Source organism: Haematobia irritans, chromosome 2 (genome assembly GCF_050003625.1).
Source record: "Haematobia irritans isolate KBUSLIRL chromosome 2, ASM5000362v1, whole genome shotgun sequence".
Taxonomy (NCBI): domain Eukaryota; kingdom Metazoa; phylum Arthropoda; class Insecta; order Diptera; family Muscidae; genus Haematobia; species Haematobia irritans.
In genome coordinates, this window is record NC_134398.1 from 152667155 (window position 1) to 152686621 (window position 19467).

At 36.9% G+C, this 19467-nt stretch overlaps 1 protein-coding gene across 12 annotated transcripts in view; it reads right to left on the reverse strand.

Annotated features, from left to right (window-relative positions):
• The window catches only part of LOC142226579 (CD109 antigen-like), a 95933-nt gene that overhangs the window by 45851 nt on the left and 30615 nt on the right, over nt 1-19467 (reverse strand). For 9 of the 12 annotated variants that reach the window (XM_075296667.1, XM_075296677.1, XM_075296675.1 and 6 more), the window contains exons 3-4: nt 18785-19046; nt 18452-18719 (exon numbers count right to left, since the gene is read on the reverse strand). In XM_075296667.1, the coding sequence (XP_075152782.1) occupies nt 18452-18719; nt 18785-19046 (530 nt within the window). Of the gene's footprint in view, nt 1-4101; nt 4313-12467; nt 12643-12950; nt 13138-18451; nt 18720-18784; nt 19047-19467 lie in introns of all 12 variants that reach the window. The other 3 variants (XM_075296666.1, XM_075296673.1, XM_075296669.1) reach the window with 3 other exon arrangements.

Consider the following 19467-nt stretch of genomic DNA (forward strand, 5'->3'; position numbering starts at 1 on the left):
GCAGCTTCTACATAGCACTGATATAATTGCTCATTTTAATAGAAATATTGCTCAGAAGTGATAAATGACCTTGAGTATAGCATTGTTGGCGTGAAGGAAAACAGCACTACCTTTCATGCATCTATACACCCAGAGAAGGAATACGATCACCTCAAACATGTTTCAACAGCACCATGTTACTTTTTCACAGCGACCATATATCATTTTTGTTGTAAAAATATTATTTTCTCGTCAAACATAATCTCCGAGAAAAGAACATGGTTTCGACAAACTTGCTTCATGTTTTCCGAGAAAAAGTAACACTTTGCTCTTGGACCATATTCCTTCTCTGCGTGTACTGCATGAATTGGTTGCAATAACGTAAACGAATGATCATAAACTAGTTTCAGTACTCATTTACGTTAATGCCACCGATTCATGCAGTGTGAATGCACTGCCTACTTTATTGTAAACCAACTAAACACTTGCTGCTGAAGTGTTTTTTCTTGGATGTTTCATTAAATTAACGAAGAAAACTCTTTCGGTGTGGCGCACAGAAAAAATTATCACCAAAATGTTTCCAATTAAATTTTTATTTTGTTATACCCTCCACCATAGGAAGGCGGTATATTAACTTTGTCATTCCGTTTGTAACACATCGAAATATTGTTCTAAGACCCCATAAAGTTTATATATTCTGGGTCGTGGTGAAATTCTGAGTCGATCTAAGCATGTCCGTCCGTCCGTCCGTCTGTTGAAATCACGCTAACTTCCGAACGAAACAAGCTATCGACTTGACACTTGGCACACGACCTACATCAATAACGTAGGTCGAATGGTAGTGCACGTATAGCCCCCATATAAACGGACCCCCAGATTTGGCTTGCGAATCCTATAAGAGAAGCATATTTCATCCGATCCGGCTGAAATTGGGAACATGGTGCTAGTATATGTTTTCTAACAACCATGCAAAAATTGGTCCACATCGGTCTATAATTATATTCAGCCCCTATATAAACCGATCCCCGGATTTTTGCTTGCGGAGCCTCTAAGAGAAACAAATTTCATCCGATACGGCTGATATTTGATACATATTGTTAGCATATTATCTCTAACAATCACACAAAAATTGGTCCACATCGGTCCATTATTATATATAGCCCCCATATAAACCGATCCCCGGATTTTTGCTTACGGAGCCTCTAAGAGAAACAAATTTCATCCGATACGGCTGATATTTGATACATATTGTTAGCATATTATCTCTAACAATCACACAAAAATTGGTCCACATCGGTCCATAATTATATATAGCCTCCATATAAACCGATCCCCGGATTTTTGCTTACGGAGCCTCTAAGAGAAGCAAATTTCAACCGATCCGGCTGAAATTTGGTACATGGTGTCAGCATATGATCTCTAACAATCACGCAAAAATTGGTCCACATCGGTCCATAAATATATATATCCACCATAAAAACCGATCCCCCGATTTTCGATTGCGGAGCCTCTAAGAGAAGCAAATTTCATCCGATCTGGCTGAAATTTGGTACATGGTGTCAGCATATGATCTCTAACAATCACGCAAAAATTGGTCCACATCGGTCCATAATTATATATAGCCTCCATATAAACCGATCTCAAGATTTGGCTTGCGGGACCTCTAAGTGGAGCAAATTTCATCCGATCCGGCTGAAATTTGGCACATGGTGTAAGTATTTGGTCTCTAATAACTATGCAAAAATTGCTCCACATCGGTTCATAATTATATATAGCCCCCATATAAACTGATCCCAAGATTTGGCTTGCGGAGCCTCTAAGAGAAGCAAAGCCGATCCGGCTGAAATTTGGTACATGGTGTCAGCATATGATCTCTAACAATCACGCAAAAATTGGTCCACATCGGTCTATAATTATATATAGCCTCCATATAAACCGATCTCAAGATTTGGCTTGCGCAACCTCTAAGTGAAGCAAATTTCATCCGATCCGGCTGAAATTTGGTACATGGTGTAAGTATTTGGTCTCTAATAACTATGCAAAAATTGGTTCACATCGGTCCATAATTATATATAGCCCCCATATAAACCGATCCCCGGATTTTTGCTTACGGAGCCTCTAAGAGAAGCAAATTTCAACCGATCCGGCTGAAATTTGGTACATGGTGTCAGCATATGATCTCTAACAATCACGCAAAAATTGGTCCACATCGGTCTATAATTATATATAGCCCCCATATAAACCTATCCCCAGATTTGACCCCCGGAGCCCCTTGGAAGAGCAAAATTCATCCGATACGGTTGAAATTTGGTACGTGATGTTAGTATATGGTATCCAACAACCAAGCAGGAATTAGTTCATATCAGTCCATAATTATATATAGCCCTATATAAACCCATCCCGAGATTTGGTTTTGGAGCCTCTTGGAGAAGCAAAATTCATCCGATTTGGTTGAAATTTGGTACGTGGCGTTAGTATATGATATTTAACAACCATGCCAAAAGTGGTCCATATCAGTCCATAATCATTTATAGCCCCCATATAAACCGATCCCGAGATTTGGTTTTGGAGCCACTTGGAGGAGCAAATTTCATCCGAGTCAGTTGAAATTTGGTACATTGTGCTAGTATATGGCCGTTAACAACCATGCCTAACTAGGTCCATATCGGTCTATAGTTATATATAGCCCTCAGATAAATCGATCCTCAATCACACAAAAAATTGGTCCATATCAAGTTCATAATTGTAGCCCCCATATAAGCGACCCCCATATTTCAATTCTGGCTCTCTACGTACCGTGCAAAAGTTCGATATGGACTAATTATTTGTAGACTTACCTATACATAACTTTTTTGTCTAGTATATACCACGTATGGACTAACTCACAATTTAGAAAACGATGTTAAGAAGTTTTAAGATACCACAACCCAAATAATTCGATTGTGGATGACAGTCTTTCGCAGAAGTTTCTACGCAATCCATGGTGGAGGGTACATAGGATTCGGCTTGGCCGAACTTATGGCCATATATAATTGTTTTTATTTTAAAAAATTTCCAACTAAATATTGAATGGATTCAACAACTTTTTAATTGAAATAAAAAAGAATCAAAAAATTAAATGTATCAATCATTTTTTTAATTGAAGCAATTAATTTTTGATTGATTGACTTTGGTGGTTGATACTATCATTTCTGTGATTGAAGACATTTCAATCAAAAATGACATTACAATAAAATTTCGTGATTGAAAACAATTTGTTTTTTTTGTTTTGGGTCATGGTTTCAATCCCCCTCAGTACTGTTGGTGACATTTCTGAGGGTTTCAAAGCTTCTCTACGTGGTTTCAACGCAATATGAACGTTTTTCGTATGTGGCTATAAAAATGAGGTCCAGTGTTGTCGGATTAGGGGATTTTTCATTAAATTAGGAATTTCTTCGGATAAAATATTGGGTTGGGGATTGGATTTTTGTGCGTATATTTCCATCTTAAATCACATAGTATTAAAATCGTTGTAGAAAGTGTAATAGCAACGTACTTATAAGACTTATACGTCACTCCTTACGAATCCATTTAGGTTAGGCTATATCACGTTACTGTTTTCCATCATATTTTAGTAACAAATTCGAAGGTCGAACTTCCATTGGGTAGAAATAACGAAAAAATGTTTATATTGTTCCTGTTTTCTGGTTTACGAATACGCAAAATTTTGAATAGCCAAAAACTAAAAATCAATTAAAAAAATTTTGTTAAAACTTTAATATAAATGGGAATTATCGCACGAATTAATAGGCACTTAAAGTATGGTCTATATATCTGTATGGGAAACAGCAGGCGTTGTTGCATGAAATAATGTTCCTAAAATTGAATGGAATGTAACCTCCTTTACAATGAACATTCAAAGCTTTAATGAAATCCTATTTTCTCCAAAAATAGAAATAATTATTATTACAAATATTTTGCATAGCTAGAGAACTATAAAAAGCAAGTTAAAAATCTTTGAAAATTTACTATATTATGTACTTGACCTGATGATAACATGGTTTTGTGATCTAGTAAAATGATATGTATTTCGATGCTGATTCATATTGCAAAGCTGCTTATTAATTTCTAACATCTACGTACAACTCTATATTATTGAACATCCAAGTTTCAATAAATTCCTGGCGAATTTTTATTTCTTGCATCGGACCAGGTTTCCTGTGGTTTAATGAAGCTAGTGATGACCCGGGTAAGAAAACTGTGGTCGGTCCTGGAGGACCGGGAAGACCGGGTGGTCCTGGGCGTCCAGGTCGAATATCAATATTACCACCTATTATTTTCCTGAATGTAATTTCTGAAGTAATATAAAAATACAGTTTACAGATTTATATACCTACACACAAAGAAAATTTTATTAAATTGAGCCAACGACATATTTCATTGACACAACGAACATTTTTCATTTGGACAATGAAAATGTTCATTAATAACATGAAATATTTATTTCGTTATTTAATAGAAAAAATCATCATCAAACGAAAACTTTCATTGTATTTATGAAATTGTTTCATTGGCCTAATTTTAATGACAAGTTTCGTTAACCCTCTAATGCCCAATCCCGCCTTTAGGCGGACTTCGTTAAATCAGGAAGCTTTTAGTAAAACACACCTTAAGACAACAAAAATGGGTAAAATAAAAAGAAAACTTAGTTAAAACTGTTCAAGAGGCTTTGCAGCATATACTGAATTGTGCCGTATAAATTTTTCTTGTTTAGTTTTCTTGCTTTTGTGTCGTTAACATTGAATATTTAATCAGCCGGCAACAAAATTGGGGCATTAGAAGGTTAATATAACAAGTGTATATATTTGGAAGAAAACTCCACAAAAAATTCAAACAACTGCATTTTTGTGCAGTCGAAATATCGATTTGATGAATCATCCGCCGTATAAAATGAATGACTTATTTTTATTCCCGTACGTAACGCAAATGGGAAATATTTTGAAAAACAACGAATCGATTTTCGGTGATATATGTTTTTGTTGTCTAAACTGAAAAGATATAAGGCAATAGTCGTATATCTAGATAGGAGGAATTTTTACAAATGTTCCCACTTAATAGTGGAGATTTTACAAGGATGTGAGCTAGATATCCTCAAGATATGTGAAGAATTATGTGTGTTTAGGACATTATTTTATCAAATCAGAGAATTATTTCAATCTTGATCGATTCGAAGGTACAATATTATTATATTGATCGATGGAAGGTACGATATTACATTGTTGGATATCACTAAAATCATTGTTGAGATTGAGTATAAATTGTGGGTATTCTTGCCATATTTGCTTAATCTACTCTCCGTGCAAAATGTAAATGTAAAAAATCAAAAAAAAAAAAAATCACACTTTCATAGAAAATGTCATGAATATTCCAATTTTTTTATGAAAAACTTATTTTGGTCATATCTCCTTAAATATGCGGCCAAGAGCGAGAAGAACGTTAATTCGTTACCACCCCCAAAAAAATCAAAATGTCTATGAAAATCCTCCATCCATGTCTATGAAAATCCAAATTTTTATATAAAAATCTTATTTTGACCATATATCCTTAAACATGCGGCCTAGAGCGAAAAGGACGTTAATTCATGACCATCCCCAAAAAATCAAAATTCCTTTGAAAATCCTCAAAAAATTTAAATTTTTATATGAAAAACGTATTGTGGTCATAGAGTGACTCACACGTCTAATCGGACAAAAAATTTAAATTTTTATATGAAAAACTTATTGTGATCATACAGTGACTCACACGTCTAATCGGACACAACGTTAGGTTTAATTTTATCAAATATCTGTGAAAAATATAGATTTATGGGTAAATTGATACACCAAAATAAAGGATTTTTTTTTTATATTTCTATTACAAAGCAAAAAGGCACAAAACGGTCACTCTTAATATATACATTTAAAAAATGTAACAGAACGTATGAAATTCATTCACACATCTAAAAAGCGCATTACACAAGTTTACACTGAAAGTGTGCACTTGATGAGAGTCGACTTTTCTTAAGTATTTTGATCTGCTGAATTCGAAAAGAGGTTTAAAATTTTTTTATGGATTAGTTTTTGAGATATCCTGTTATTTTTAGTTTTTCGCTCTTTTTCACTAAAGAAATTATATCTCGAGTTAGAAATGTCCGATTATATCGTTGTACCTAAATGAAAGGTATTAAGATGACGAATAATCGTGTATAATTGGATCTGTGATAAGTTAAGTGGTTCAAAAAATATAGATGGCAAAAAGCCAAATTTTCAAAAAAAATCGTATTTTACAATGGAACTTTTCCGTCAGCAATGTAGAAACCATTGAAAAAACGTCTCGTTTCTCTCCATGTTCGTATAGATGATACTCAAACGTAAGTAATAAGACCAACGAAAAAATAACAATGACGTTGGTAGTGTCCGGTTAGACGTGTGAGTCACAGTATCTCCTTAAATATGCGGCCTAGAGCGAGAAGGACGTTGAACTCCAATCCTAAGACTTTTTATAATTTCGATAATTCGAAAAGAAGGACACGAGCCTTTCCTAGTTTTATGACATATAGGGATACAGTTTCTAATGATGAGAGAGTGATTGCTGATATGTTCGCTGATTATTTTAAGGAGTCCTATGTTGATAGTTCGAATGTTGGATGGGATTATCCGTATTTCATTCCCTCTTTTACTATATTGTCCCATATAACGTTGACGGAAACTGAGGTTCTTAACGGATTAAGATCCTTACCTGTAAATTATTGCCCTGGGCCTGATGGTATACCTTCTTTCATCCTGAAGGAGTGTGCGGATCTCTTATATATTCCTTTGACGCGTCTGTTTAACTTATCTTTGAGGGATGGTAGCTTCCCAGGCATATGGAAGATTAGTTATGTCGTCACCTTGTTCAAGAAAGGTAGTAGGTCTGATATTGGGAATTACAGATGTATTGCTAAGTTAAGTGTTGTACCTAAACTGTTTGAGCTTTTGGTAACTAGGAGAATTTTGTGCTCCCTTTCTAATATTATATCAGAATGCCAACATGGTTTTATGAGAGGTAGGTCTACTGTGACTAATTTACTTGAATTTGTTGGTCATGTGTTCGAATCATTCTCTCAAAGACGTCAACTGGATGTAATCTATACGGATTTCAGCGAGGCGTTCGACATGGTGAATCATAGGCTGCTATTGTACAAATTAGATGTTTTGGGATTTCCACCTACTCTTCTCCGCTGGAATCGATCCAGCAACTTGCATGGTAGAACTCAGAGAGTTGCATTTAAAGATCTATGCTTATACGTGTGACATCTGGAGTTCCCCAGGGCAGCCACCTAGGACCGGTTCTGTTTAACCTATATTTGAACGATCTTCCGTCGGTTATCGTATCTTCGAGGATATTGATGTACGCAGATGATGTTAAGCTGTTTCTTTCATTTGATAATGCTAGTGATTCTTTACTTCTTCAGGAGGACATTGACAAGTTGGCAGATTGTATGTTACTCAATCTTGTGAAGTGTAAGAAGATGACTTTTTCTCGTAGAGTTTGTGAATAGACTGAGTACTATGTTGGGAATTATAGGCTTGAGAATGTGCTTAGATTTAATGATTTAGGTGTATTGTTTGATTCCAGGCTTGACTTTGGTCCCCATATTGAGGGATGTGTCAATAAGGCAACTGGTGTTTTGGGTTTCATTAAGAGATGATCTAAGGAATTTGTTGATCCTTATCTAAGCGAAGAGGCTCTTTACGACTCTGGTTAGACCGATATTAGAGTATGCGTGTGTTATCTGGTCACCGAGTTGTCGTTGTTCTATTGATCGTATTGAATCTTTACAGAAACAGTTTCTTATTTTTGCTTTGAGCGGGTTTGGCTGGAATAATTTATACGATTGCCTCCATATTCTAGTCGTCTTATGTTAATTGATCTTCCATCTCTTGAACGTAGACGGTTTATGTACGGTATTGTGTTTCTAACTAAACTTATTAATGGAGATACTGATTCACACTACTTGACATCGAGAATTTGCTACAATGTTCCAAATCGTTTAACTAGGAACATTGTATTTTTAAAGACTGAATTTTGCAGACCTAACTATGAATTATTTAATCCCCTTTATGTTTTGTGTAAAAACTTTAATTCGGTCTATTCATTGATTTCTTAAACCGATTCGATTCCTGCCATCAAGGAAATTATTCTTAATTTTAACAACAGAGGTTCTGATCCAAGGGGTGTTGCCTTCTAAATTTCCAGCTGTATTATAATTTTTTTTTGATCCTGCTCATCCAATTACTGCTTGTATTATCATGTTTTCCGCCCCTCCTGACCCATCTGCTTATATATATTGAACCTTATTGAGTACCGCGGAGCCCTTACTGACTCAATGGGGTCCCTTCTAACCCATCTCGAATAACTAGCTTGGGAGTCCTTTTTGATCCGTTGTGGTCCTTACTGACCTATAGGGTCCCTTCTGGCCACTCCAAGTTAAATTATATTTAATTGAATTGAATTGCTAATAGCAGCCGGGACATTACAAAATATATCTTTTTTGTAATGTCCCGGCTGCTATTAGCCGCGTAAATAAATAAATAAATTCATAACCACCCCCCAAAAAATCAAAATTTCTATGAAAATCCTGGAAAAATCCAAATTTTTATATGAAAAACTTATTTTGGTCATATATTAAATATACGTCCTCGGACTAAACCGTAAACAGTTCGTTTTGATGTTTTGTGAACGTTTCCATTTCATTTCGTAACCATTTGTTCATGATTTGGGAACGCATTTTTGATATTATTGCCTCAAAAGACATTTCAATAAATTCCTTTTGAAAAGGACGGAAAAAAATACGAAACGTAGATATTTTTAAAAACGTGGCCAAACAAGCACATTAACGGCCATTTTCATTTAACTCCGTTAGGCTTTAACTGTCAGTTAACAGAAAGTAAATTACAAATTTCTTTTATCCAGATAACTTGAACTGAAAATTTTCTAGCAGTTGTGCTCCTTACTGGCATATAAAGGGTGATTTGTTAAGAGCTTGATAACTTTTTTTTTTAAAAAAACGCATAAAATTTGCAAAATCTCATCGGTTCTTTATTTGAAACGTTAGATTGGTCCATGACATTTACTTTTTGAAGATAATTTCATTTAAATGTTGACCGCGGCTGCGTCTTAGGTGGTCCATTCGGAAAGTCCAATTTTGGGCAACTTTTTCGAGCATTTCGGCCGGAATAGCCCGAATTTCTTCGGAAATGTTGTCTTCCAAAGCTGGAATAGTTGCTGGCTTATTTCTGTAGACTTTAGACTTGACGTAGCCCCACAAAAAATAGTCTAAAGGCGTCAAATCGCATGATCTTGGTGGCCAACTTACCGGTCCATTTCTTGAGATGAATTGTTCTCCGAAGTTTTCCCTCAAAATGGCCATAGAATCGCGAGCTGTGTGGCATATAGCGCCATCTTGTTGAAACCACATGTCAACCAAGTTCTGTTCTTCCATTTTTGGCAACAAAAAGTTTGTTAGCATCGAACGATAGCGATCGCCATTCACCGTAACGTTGCGTCCAACAGCATCTTTGAAAAAATACGGTCCAATGATTCCACCAGCGTACAAACCACACCAAACAGTGCATTTTTCGGGATGCATGGGCAGTTCTTGAACGGCTTCTGGTTGCTCTTCACTCCAAATGCGGCAATTTTGCTTATTTACGTAGCCATTCAACCAGAAATGAGCCTCATCGCTGAACAAAATTTGTCGATAAAAAAGCGGATTTTCTGCCAACTTTTCTAGGGCCCATTCACTGAAAATTCGACGTTGTGGCAGATCGTTCGGCTTCAGTTCTTGCACGAGCTTTATTTTATACGGTTTTACACCAAGATCTTTGCGTAAAATCTTCCATGTGGTCGAATAACACAAACCCAATTGCTGCGAACGGCGACGAATCGACATTTCACGGTCTTCAGCAACACTCTCAGAAACAGACGCAATATTCTCTTCTGTACGCACTGTACGCATTCGTGTGGTTGGTTTAATGTCCAATAAAGTAAACTGAGTGCGAAACTTGGTCACAATCGCATTAATTGTTTGCTCACTTGGTCGATTATGTAGACCATAAATCGGACGTAAAGCGCGAAACACATTTCGAACCGAACACTGATTTTGGTAATAAAATTCAATGATTTGCAAGCGTTGCTCGTTAGTAAGTCTATTCATGATGAAATGTCAAAGCATACTGAGCATCTTTCTCTTTGACACCATGTCTGAAATCCCACGTGATCTGTCAAATACTAATGCATGAAAATCCTAACCTCAAAAGAATCACCCTTTAGAATGTATAGACAAGATGACACATATGTCTATAGTTTGGTTTAAAAGTTAGTTAGCTAATGTAGCACTAACGGAGCTTCATGAAAATTGGAATAAATATTAAAGGGTGATACGGTCAAAATTTAGTCAATATAAACTTGACGTATTTCTTTCAATTTTGCATTTAAAAAACCTGAACACCCCTCATTTTGAAGGTGTGTGTGTGTAGAATGGAATTCACTCTTCAGTTGTCAAAATGCCGTTCAAGCAAGAAGAGCAGCGTATCACAATTTTGCTCGCGCATCGTGAAAATCCGAGCTACTCGCACGCAAAGCTGATAAAATCGCTAAAAGTTGCCAAATCAACCATTACAAATGTAATTAAAGTGTTTGGGGAACGTTTGTCAACAGTCAGGAAGTCTGGATCGGGGGGAAATCGAAAACCGGAAGCCGCTGAGACGACAAAGAGAGTTGCCGGTAGCTTAAAGCGAAACCCTAACCTCTCTCTCCGAGATGCCGCAAATAAGCTGGGTGTATCGTCTACAACCGTGCATCGAGTCAAAAAACGAGCCGGACTATCGACTTACAAGAAGGTAGTGACTCCAAATCGCGATGATAAACAAAATAAGACGGCCAAAGCCCGATCCCGGAGGCTGTACACGACGATGCTGACGAAGTTTGACTGCGTGGTAATGGACGACGAAACCTACGTCAAAGCCGACTACAAGCAGCTTCCGGGACAGGAGTTTTATACGGCAAAAGGAAGGGGAAATGTAGCAGATATTTTCAAGCACATAAAACTGTCAAAGTTCGCAAAGAAATATCTGGTTTGGCAAGCCATCTGTACCTGTGGCTTGAAAAGCAGCATTTTCATAGCTTCCGGGACTGTCAACCAAGAAATTTACGTCAAAGAGTGTTTGAATAAACGTCTGCTGCCTTTCCTGAAGAAACACGGTTGTTCCGTACTGTTTTGGCCGGATTTGGCTTCTTGCCATTACGGTAAAAAGGCCATGGAGTGGTACGCCGCCAACAACGTGCAGGTGGTTCCCAAGGACAAGAACCCTCCCAAAACGGCAGAGCTCCGCCCAATTGAGAAATACTGGGCTATTGTCAAGCGGAACCTAAAGAAGACCAAAAACACTGCTAAGGACGAGCAGCAGTTCAAGGCAAACTGGCTTTCTGCGTCGAAGAAGGTGGACAAGGTGGCGGTACAAAATCTGATGGCAGGTGTCAAGCGTGAGGCCCGGCAATTCGGATTTGGAAAAGCGAAAGCCTAACTGAATATTTTTCCTGAATTTTATACTAATTGAACTTGAAAAAGAAATTTAATTTGATTTTTTAAATAAACGATTTCACCGATTTACACGCGTTTTCCCTTGACCTAATTTTGACCGTATCACCCTTTATTAACCCTTTTGCCATCGAAATAAACTTAATGTTAAAATATTTCTGTTAAAATATTGTAATTTTGAAGGCCTACATATTGACTTGGGACCAATTGATATCTACGAAAATAAGCGCTATTTGGCCTATAATACCCGACGAAGTGTGAGAAAAAAATACAAAAATGAATCTGAAATAATATGAGCTATAGTTTTTCTATGAATGGCCCTTAACTCGGAGATGTACAGTAGAAAAATGGTCACTAAATTGCGTATTTTCGTCGATTATTAAAGATGCTAAAAAAAGGCATTTTATTGTCCACCATTATAGAAAATATTTATAGCGTATTTAGATTACAACATCTACTTTTAAACACTATCGAGAAATAAATCTAAACTAATTGGGGAGTTAAAGTTTGGTGTTGGTTTGTAATGTTCTCTGTTGTTGACGTCGGTAGTCAAAGGGTTAAAAAGCTGGTTCGTGTAACCTATTTCATAGTCTAACCAAAGATTATTTTCAGAATTGGAGAACGAGCTTACAACACCTGTTTATACAAAAAAAAAGTTTTGTTTCGTTGGTTCAAATTTAATGACATATTGTCTTAATTTAACAAGGGGCGTCCCTTCAATATATAAGTCACTCATTTTTATTCATTTTTTTACCATAGCCAGTTGAAAGACCTGTCGAAAAACACTCACCATACATAAGAAAATTTTATATACAAAAGAAAAAGGTGCAACAAAAACACACAATTTTTTTTTATCGATAAAAATAAAACATTTCGTAATAATTCATACTTGGGCATATCATCGAAAATCCATGTTTCTAGAAATTCCTTACGAATTTTCGGCATTGCTGCAGAAGAATCTAGCATATTCATATCAATTGATACCGACTCATATACAACCGAATCTATGGGTCCAAATGGTCCTGGTGGTCCAGGAACTCCATGAAGTACATAATATATGGGTTCTAGAATTAAATTATCAATATCAGTTACAAACTGAATAAGTTATCGCAAACTAAAAATTTACATTAAATTGTTAACGTTACTCCTTGTAACTTTAACACTTAAAGTTTTATTTTTGATATGTTTTTAATTTGTCTTTTTCCGTATTTAATATTTTTTGAAATTGAAATTATTATTTAAATTAATAGACTTTACCAACACCCCCGCCCATATTCCACAATCCAAATGCCTAAGACCATGTTAAAAAAGTTTCATATGGTTATAGAAATTTCGGGTTGTTAATCTGGGTTTTTTTCTGTGTTTGACCAACCTAAATTCCGAATTAAATATCCAAGTTTCTAGAAAATCTTTACGAATTTTTACACTAACATCTTGTGAAACATCGTTAGTGATTTCTCTAGTTAATTCATAGTATCCAAATTCATCTGCCAGACTGTCTGGATATATTTCTTGTGGTGCATCTTCTAGATACTCAGGTGGATCTTCATAGTGTGGTTCTTGGATAAAAAATGTGTTGTAACCATAAAAACAGAATTTCTTATTGCACATACATATTTTTTGTTTTATTAGGGAGAGTGATATAATTTGGTTTGTTAAGAGCTTTTGTATAAGTTGATCAACCATAGATTCTTCTCAATAAATACAGGATTCTGCAAGTGAATGCAAGTTGAATATAAACATTTCTCCATCATTTGGGTTGTCTCTATATTAAACTTCAAATCAAGTTTTTGTACAAAAACGTGACAATTTGTTATAATTATACCCTCCACCGTAGGATGGGGGTATATTAACTTTGTCATTCCGTTTGTAACACATCGAAATATTGCTCTAAGACCCCATAAAGTATATATATTCTGGGTCGTGGTGAAATTCTGAGTCGATATGAGCATATCCGTCCGTCCGTCCGTCTTTTGAAATCACGCTAACTTCCAACCGAGCTATAGATATATTCTGGGTCGTGGTGAAATTCTGAGTCGATATGAGCATGTCCGTCCGTCCGTCCGTCTTTTGAAATCACGCTAACTTCCAACCGAGCTATAGATTTGAAACTTGGCACAAGTATTTAGTTGTTATTGATGTAGGTCGGATGGTACTGCAAATGGGTCATATCGGTCCACTATTACGTATAGCCCCCATATAAACGGACCCCCAAATTTGGCTTGCGATTGCTCTAAGAGAAGCAAATTTTATCCGATCCGTCTGAAATTTGGTACATGGTGTCACTATATGGTCTCTAACAGCCATGCAAAAATTGGTCCGCATCGGTCCATAATTATATATAGCTCCCATATAAACCGATCCCCCGATTTGGCTTGCGGAGCCTCTAAGAGAAGCAAATTTCATCCGATCTGGCTGAAATTTTGTATATGGTGTAAGTATATGGTCTCTAACAGCCATGCAAAAATTGGTCCACATCGGCCCATAATTACATATAGCCCCCATATAAACCGATCCCCCGATTTGGCTTGGAGAGCCTCTAAGAGAAGCAAATTTCATCCGATCCGGTTGAAATTTGGTACATGGTGTTAGTATATGGTCTCTAACAACCATGCAAAAATTGGTCCGCATCTTGGTACATGGTGTCACTATATGGTCTCTAACAGCCATGCAAAAATTGGTCTACATCGGTCCATAATTACATATAGGCCCCATATAAACCGATCCCCCGATTTGGCTTGCGGAGCCCCTAATAGAAGCAAATTTCATCCGATCCGGCTGAAATTTGGTACATAGTGTAAGTATATGGTCTCTAACAGCCACGTAAAAATTTGTCCACATCGGCCCATAACTTCATATAGCCCCATATAAACCGATCCCTCGATTTGGCTTGCAGAGCCTCTAAGAAAAGCAAATATATGTCCCATATAAACCGATCCCCCGATTTGGTTTGCGGAGCCCCTAAGAGAAGCAAATTTCATCCGATCCGGCTGAAATTTGGTACATGGTGTAAGTATATGGTCTCTAACAGCCATGCAAAAATTGGTCCACATCGGTCCATAATTACATATAGCCCCCATATAAACCGATCCCCCGATTTGGCTTGGGGAGCCTCTAAGAGAAGCAAATTTCATCCGATCCGGTTGAAATTTGGTACATGGTGTTAGTATATGGTCTCTAACAACCATGCAAAAATTGGTCCGCATCGGTCCATAATTATATATAGCCCCATATAAACTGATCCCCCGATTTGGCTTGCGGAGCCTCTAAGAGAAGCAAATTTCATCCGATCCGGCTGAAATTTGATACATGGTGTTAGTATATGGTCTCTAATGACCACATCGGTCCATAATTATATATAGCCCCCATATAAACCGATCACCAGATTTGACCTCAGGAGTCTCTTGGAAGACCAAAATTCATCTGATTCAGTTGAAATTTGGTACGTGGTGATAATATATGACATCAAAAACCCATGCAAAAATTGGTCGAAATCGGTCAATAATTATATATTGGCCCCATATAAACCGATCCCCAGATTTGATCTCCGGAGCCCCTTGGAAGAGCAAATTTCATCGGATTCGGTTGAAATTTGGTACGGGATGTTAGTATACGGTATCCAACAACCATGCAGGAATTGATTCATATCAGTCCATAATTATATATAGCCCCCATATAAACCGATCCCCAGACTTGACCTCTGGCGCCTTTTGGAGAAGCAAATTAGTATATGATGGTAGTATATGATATTTAACAACCATGCCAAAAGTGGTCCATATCAGTCCATAATCATATATAGCCCCCATATAAACCGATTCCGAGATTTGGTTTTGGAGCCTCTTGTAGGAGCAAATTTCATCCGAGTCTGTCAATACTATATTGGAATTGAGTTTTGGGGGGCAAAATCCTGTCTAATCTGGTAAGAAGGAATCTGTTTCGAACACAGGTTCCTTACTTCTCTTAGAGCATGTACGGATTCTATTTATTAAACATATTAGGACTTCTTTACTCTTCAATTATTGAGATTTAAAACCCCAACATGTTCGGAAAAGAAATAAAGTATGTTCAATTTAAGGGCGTAATTATAGACTTCCCTTATACATCCTTCATCTTGCCTATGGCAATTGATTCACTAGAAATTTGTATGCAATATAATGAAAGCATTGATCTACTCCAATATGATTTCAGTAGACGAAGGAACTGAGCACAAGTGGAATTAATTCTCTAATGATCCATATTGCAGGCTCGGAAAGAAGACCGAGCTTTCTTCTCCTGCATGCAGCTAGAAGACCGAGCTTTCTTCTCCTGCATGCAGCTAGGTACTAATCTTTCTTGGTGTACCCATGGTTCTGCTCATAGTTCGCTTCAAATGTTTATGTTTACTAAGGAATTCGTTCTTGGGAGCAAAATAGCTACCTTAGGTTAGATATAATGACAGCCCGATACTGTAGGCTCTCCTATCCTATACCACACGAAGTGAAATTCTCCTTAACAATGAGTGGTATCTCATTCTATTTTTAGCTCAACGATAAAATAAACTATTTTAAACTCTCTGAAAACAGTATTTCCGTAGGGGATAATATACACATGAAAAATTTTTTGGCTTTCGGTCGAAATTGGGATTATACCCAGGGCCCTTTAAATGTAAGGGGGCATGCATACCATTGTACCGCGGTGGTTCTGCAAACTCGGCGAGGAGATCGATTGATATTTTAGAAATCATAGCATCTCTCTTCTTGAAACTGGGTGCTAGTCGTTCTATATGTGGCTCATTTTACGTCGTTCTCCTCGCAGTTCGGTTCTACTGTTTAAATGTGTTATGCGCTTTACAGACTATCAGTTATTCCGGACGGAATGTCGGTGTTTGTAAAGAATCTTACAAGGTGTCGGATTGATACGACTTGTCGGCGATGACTAAATAATCGGTAAATGTGTTATCGATCCCATAAACATGCAGCGGTATCGATTATGCCTTCGGACTTATCTTATAATGTGCACAATATATGGGATATGTTCGACACGAGCACTGTCGTCCGGAATAACTGATAGTCTTTAAAGCGCATTAAGGGCGTAATTATAGTACCATACTACTACAGTGAAACTTTCGGTTCTTCCCCACTCAAGCCTTCGGGCCTTCAATTTGTCACTGAAATCTTCCGACCTACATTCCCACCACTGAGAGCTTCGGGTTTACGGTTTACTTCCCGAATCTTTTAGTTCCACCGTTCAACTGTTAATCGCGTAATTATAGTACCATTCGGAACATCAGGACTAAAAATCTCCCACTGATACCTATAGTTGCCTCACTGAGACCTTCGGTTCTACAGTTCTACCATTCAGACTTTCGGACATCCTCTTTGCCACTGAGATCTTCTGTCCTAAAGGGTGGTTAATTGTAAGGGCCGATGTTGAATGTGAACCACACCTAAACGCCAAGTTTTTTTCCGAATTTTATTTCACATTTCTCTATTTCAGACTTACTCAATTTGAACCATGTAGAGATATACAATCCAACAACGTGTTAAATGGTTCCAAGAAATGGCAACAGTGGATAATCAATTTTCAAAGAAAATCATCTTCAGTGATAAGGCACATTTTCACCTCAGTGGATTCGTCAATAAACAGAATTGCCGCATTTGGGCGAATGAGAATCCAAGAGTGATTGTCGAAAAACCAATGCACCTACAAAGAGTGACTGTTTGGTGCGGTTTATGGGCTGGCGGCACCATCGGGCCGTATTTTTTCCAAAATGAGGCCGGTCAGGCAGTTACTGTGAATAGTGTTCGCTATCGTGAGATGATAACGAACTTTTTATGGCCCGAATTGGAAGATATGGATGTGGACGATATGTGGTTTCAGCAGGACGGTGCCACTTGCCACACAGCTAACGAAACAATGGCTCTTTTGCGCAACAAATTCAATGGCCGTGTTATGTCACGTAATGACAATTGGCCGCCAAGATCATGTGATTTGACACCGTTGGACTTTTTTCTTTGGGGTTATTTGAAAGAAAAGGTGTACGTCGATAAGCCAGCAACAAATCAAGAGCTAAAGGATGAGATAATTCGGCACATTAACGGCATAGAACCTCCTTTATGCCTCAGCGTCATCGAAAATTTGGACCATCGAATGAAGGTGTGCCACCGAGGTCGCGGCGCCAATTTGGCTGATATTTTGTTCCATACATAACTGAGTAATACCAATATATCATAATAAAATAAAATTACAATAATTTCCTAAATAGTTTGTGTTTTATTCAAAATCAACATCGGCCCTTGAAATTTTAACCACCCTTTATAAGGAGAGGGAAGAAAATATTTCATGAAACTGGAGTTATACTCATGATTAAGGTTCATAGCAGTGATAGGTTTTTATAGGGGTCAATCATGTCAAAAGGTTTATAGATTGTTCTATGGTGACAAATTTGTACCTGTAGCTGGCACCGGGAAGGCAGTGATGGTCTAACGGAATCCCAAAGTACGCTCCAATAGGTTTAAAGGTGGATAAAAATATATGATAGGACGGGTGTAAAACTATAAGTAATTGATTCAGACTTCGACATTCTGTTCTGTATTCTGTGCGGTAATGTCAAAAATATCAACATGATGTGTTCCTCCAAAGAGATTAAATATATCACAGGGGATTAGAGAGAAATAATTGCGGTGTAAAATTTCAAAGATAATTTCAAAATTCACATCATCACATGTTGTATTTCATGCAAGGAAGTAGTTAAGTCTCTAACAAACTGTTTTATATCACTTCTCCCACTTGAAATAATTTTTGAGTTAAGAAAAATAAAATCAAGATATTTTGTATATCACCATCATCATCATCATACAGGGGATGCTAAAATTCTCTATTCAATGGACTTACCCGTATTATAAGGATAATTGGCATTGGTCAGTGTAACTAGACCAGAAGTATGACCAGGATATTCTCCATAACCACGAATATAAGGTGTTCTTGTATCATATGATGCCAAGTCACTCTTAATACTTTTAGGATCGAAATCATTGCCGGATTGTAAGAGCAAAACACTTTGATCCACACCCAATAGGCCAACAAATGAATCCGGATCTGCTTTAATATTTAACGTAACTTCCTCGCTAGGTTTAGCTTGTTCGGGAGCAGTTATTTCAATCTATAATATAATCAAGAAATATCAAATAAATACTAAATATTAAAATACAATATGAATTTTCTTACTTTATTTTCAAATTCATCGTCGAAATTAACGGTCATCTCATTGAATTTCAAATCACCATTACGCACAAAATATGCAAACACTTTTGCATTAGGGACCATATCAAAAGTTGGTTTAAACGATAACATGTGAGAAGTGGTCGGCTCAGATAATTTCACATATTCATGCTTAAGAACTTTACCACGTCCAGTTATTGCGTAGACGAAATACGACATTGGTTCATTGGATTTCACTTCAACCTGAACATCGTCACCCAATTTTGGTCTAGAATAAGAGATTTAATGTAGTAAATTAGAAAAAAAATTGTGTTTATACAGGCATTATATTCTGAATACGTTAATATTGCATAAAACAAGATTCTGCTATTTAGTTTGTAAAATTTTAATTAACTTTTAAATATGAACGCCGATTTTTTAATAGCTATAGGAAAATTTATATAAAAAAACAAGTAACAAGATATACGGCCGTAAGTTCGGCCAGGCCGAAGCTTATGTACCCTCCACCATGGATTGCGTAGAAGCTTATACTCAAAATTGTAATCCACAATCGAATTACTTGGGTTACGGTAACACTTGCCGATGGCAAGGTATCTTAAAACTTCCTAACACCGTCTTAATTGCAAGGTAGTCCATACGTGGTATATAATAAACTAAAAAATGCCGATCAAATACATATATAATTAAGT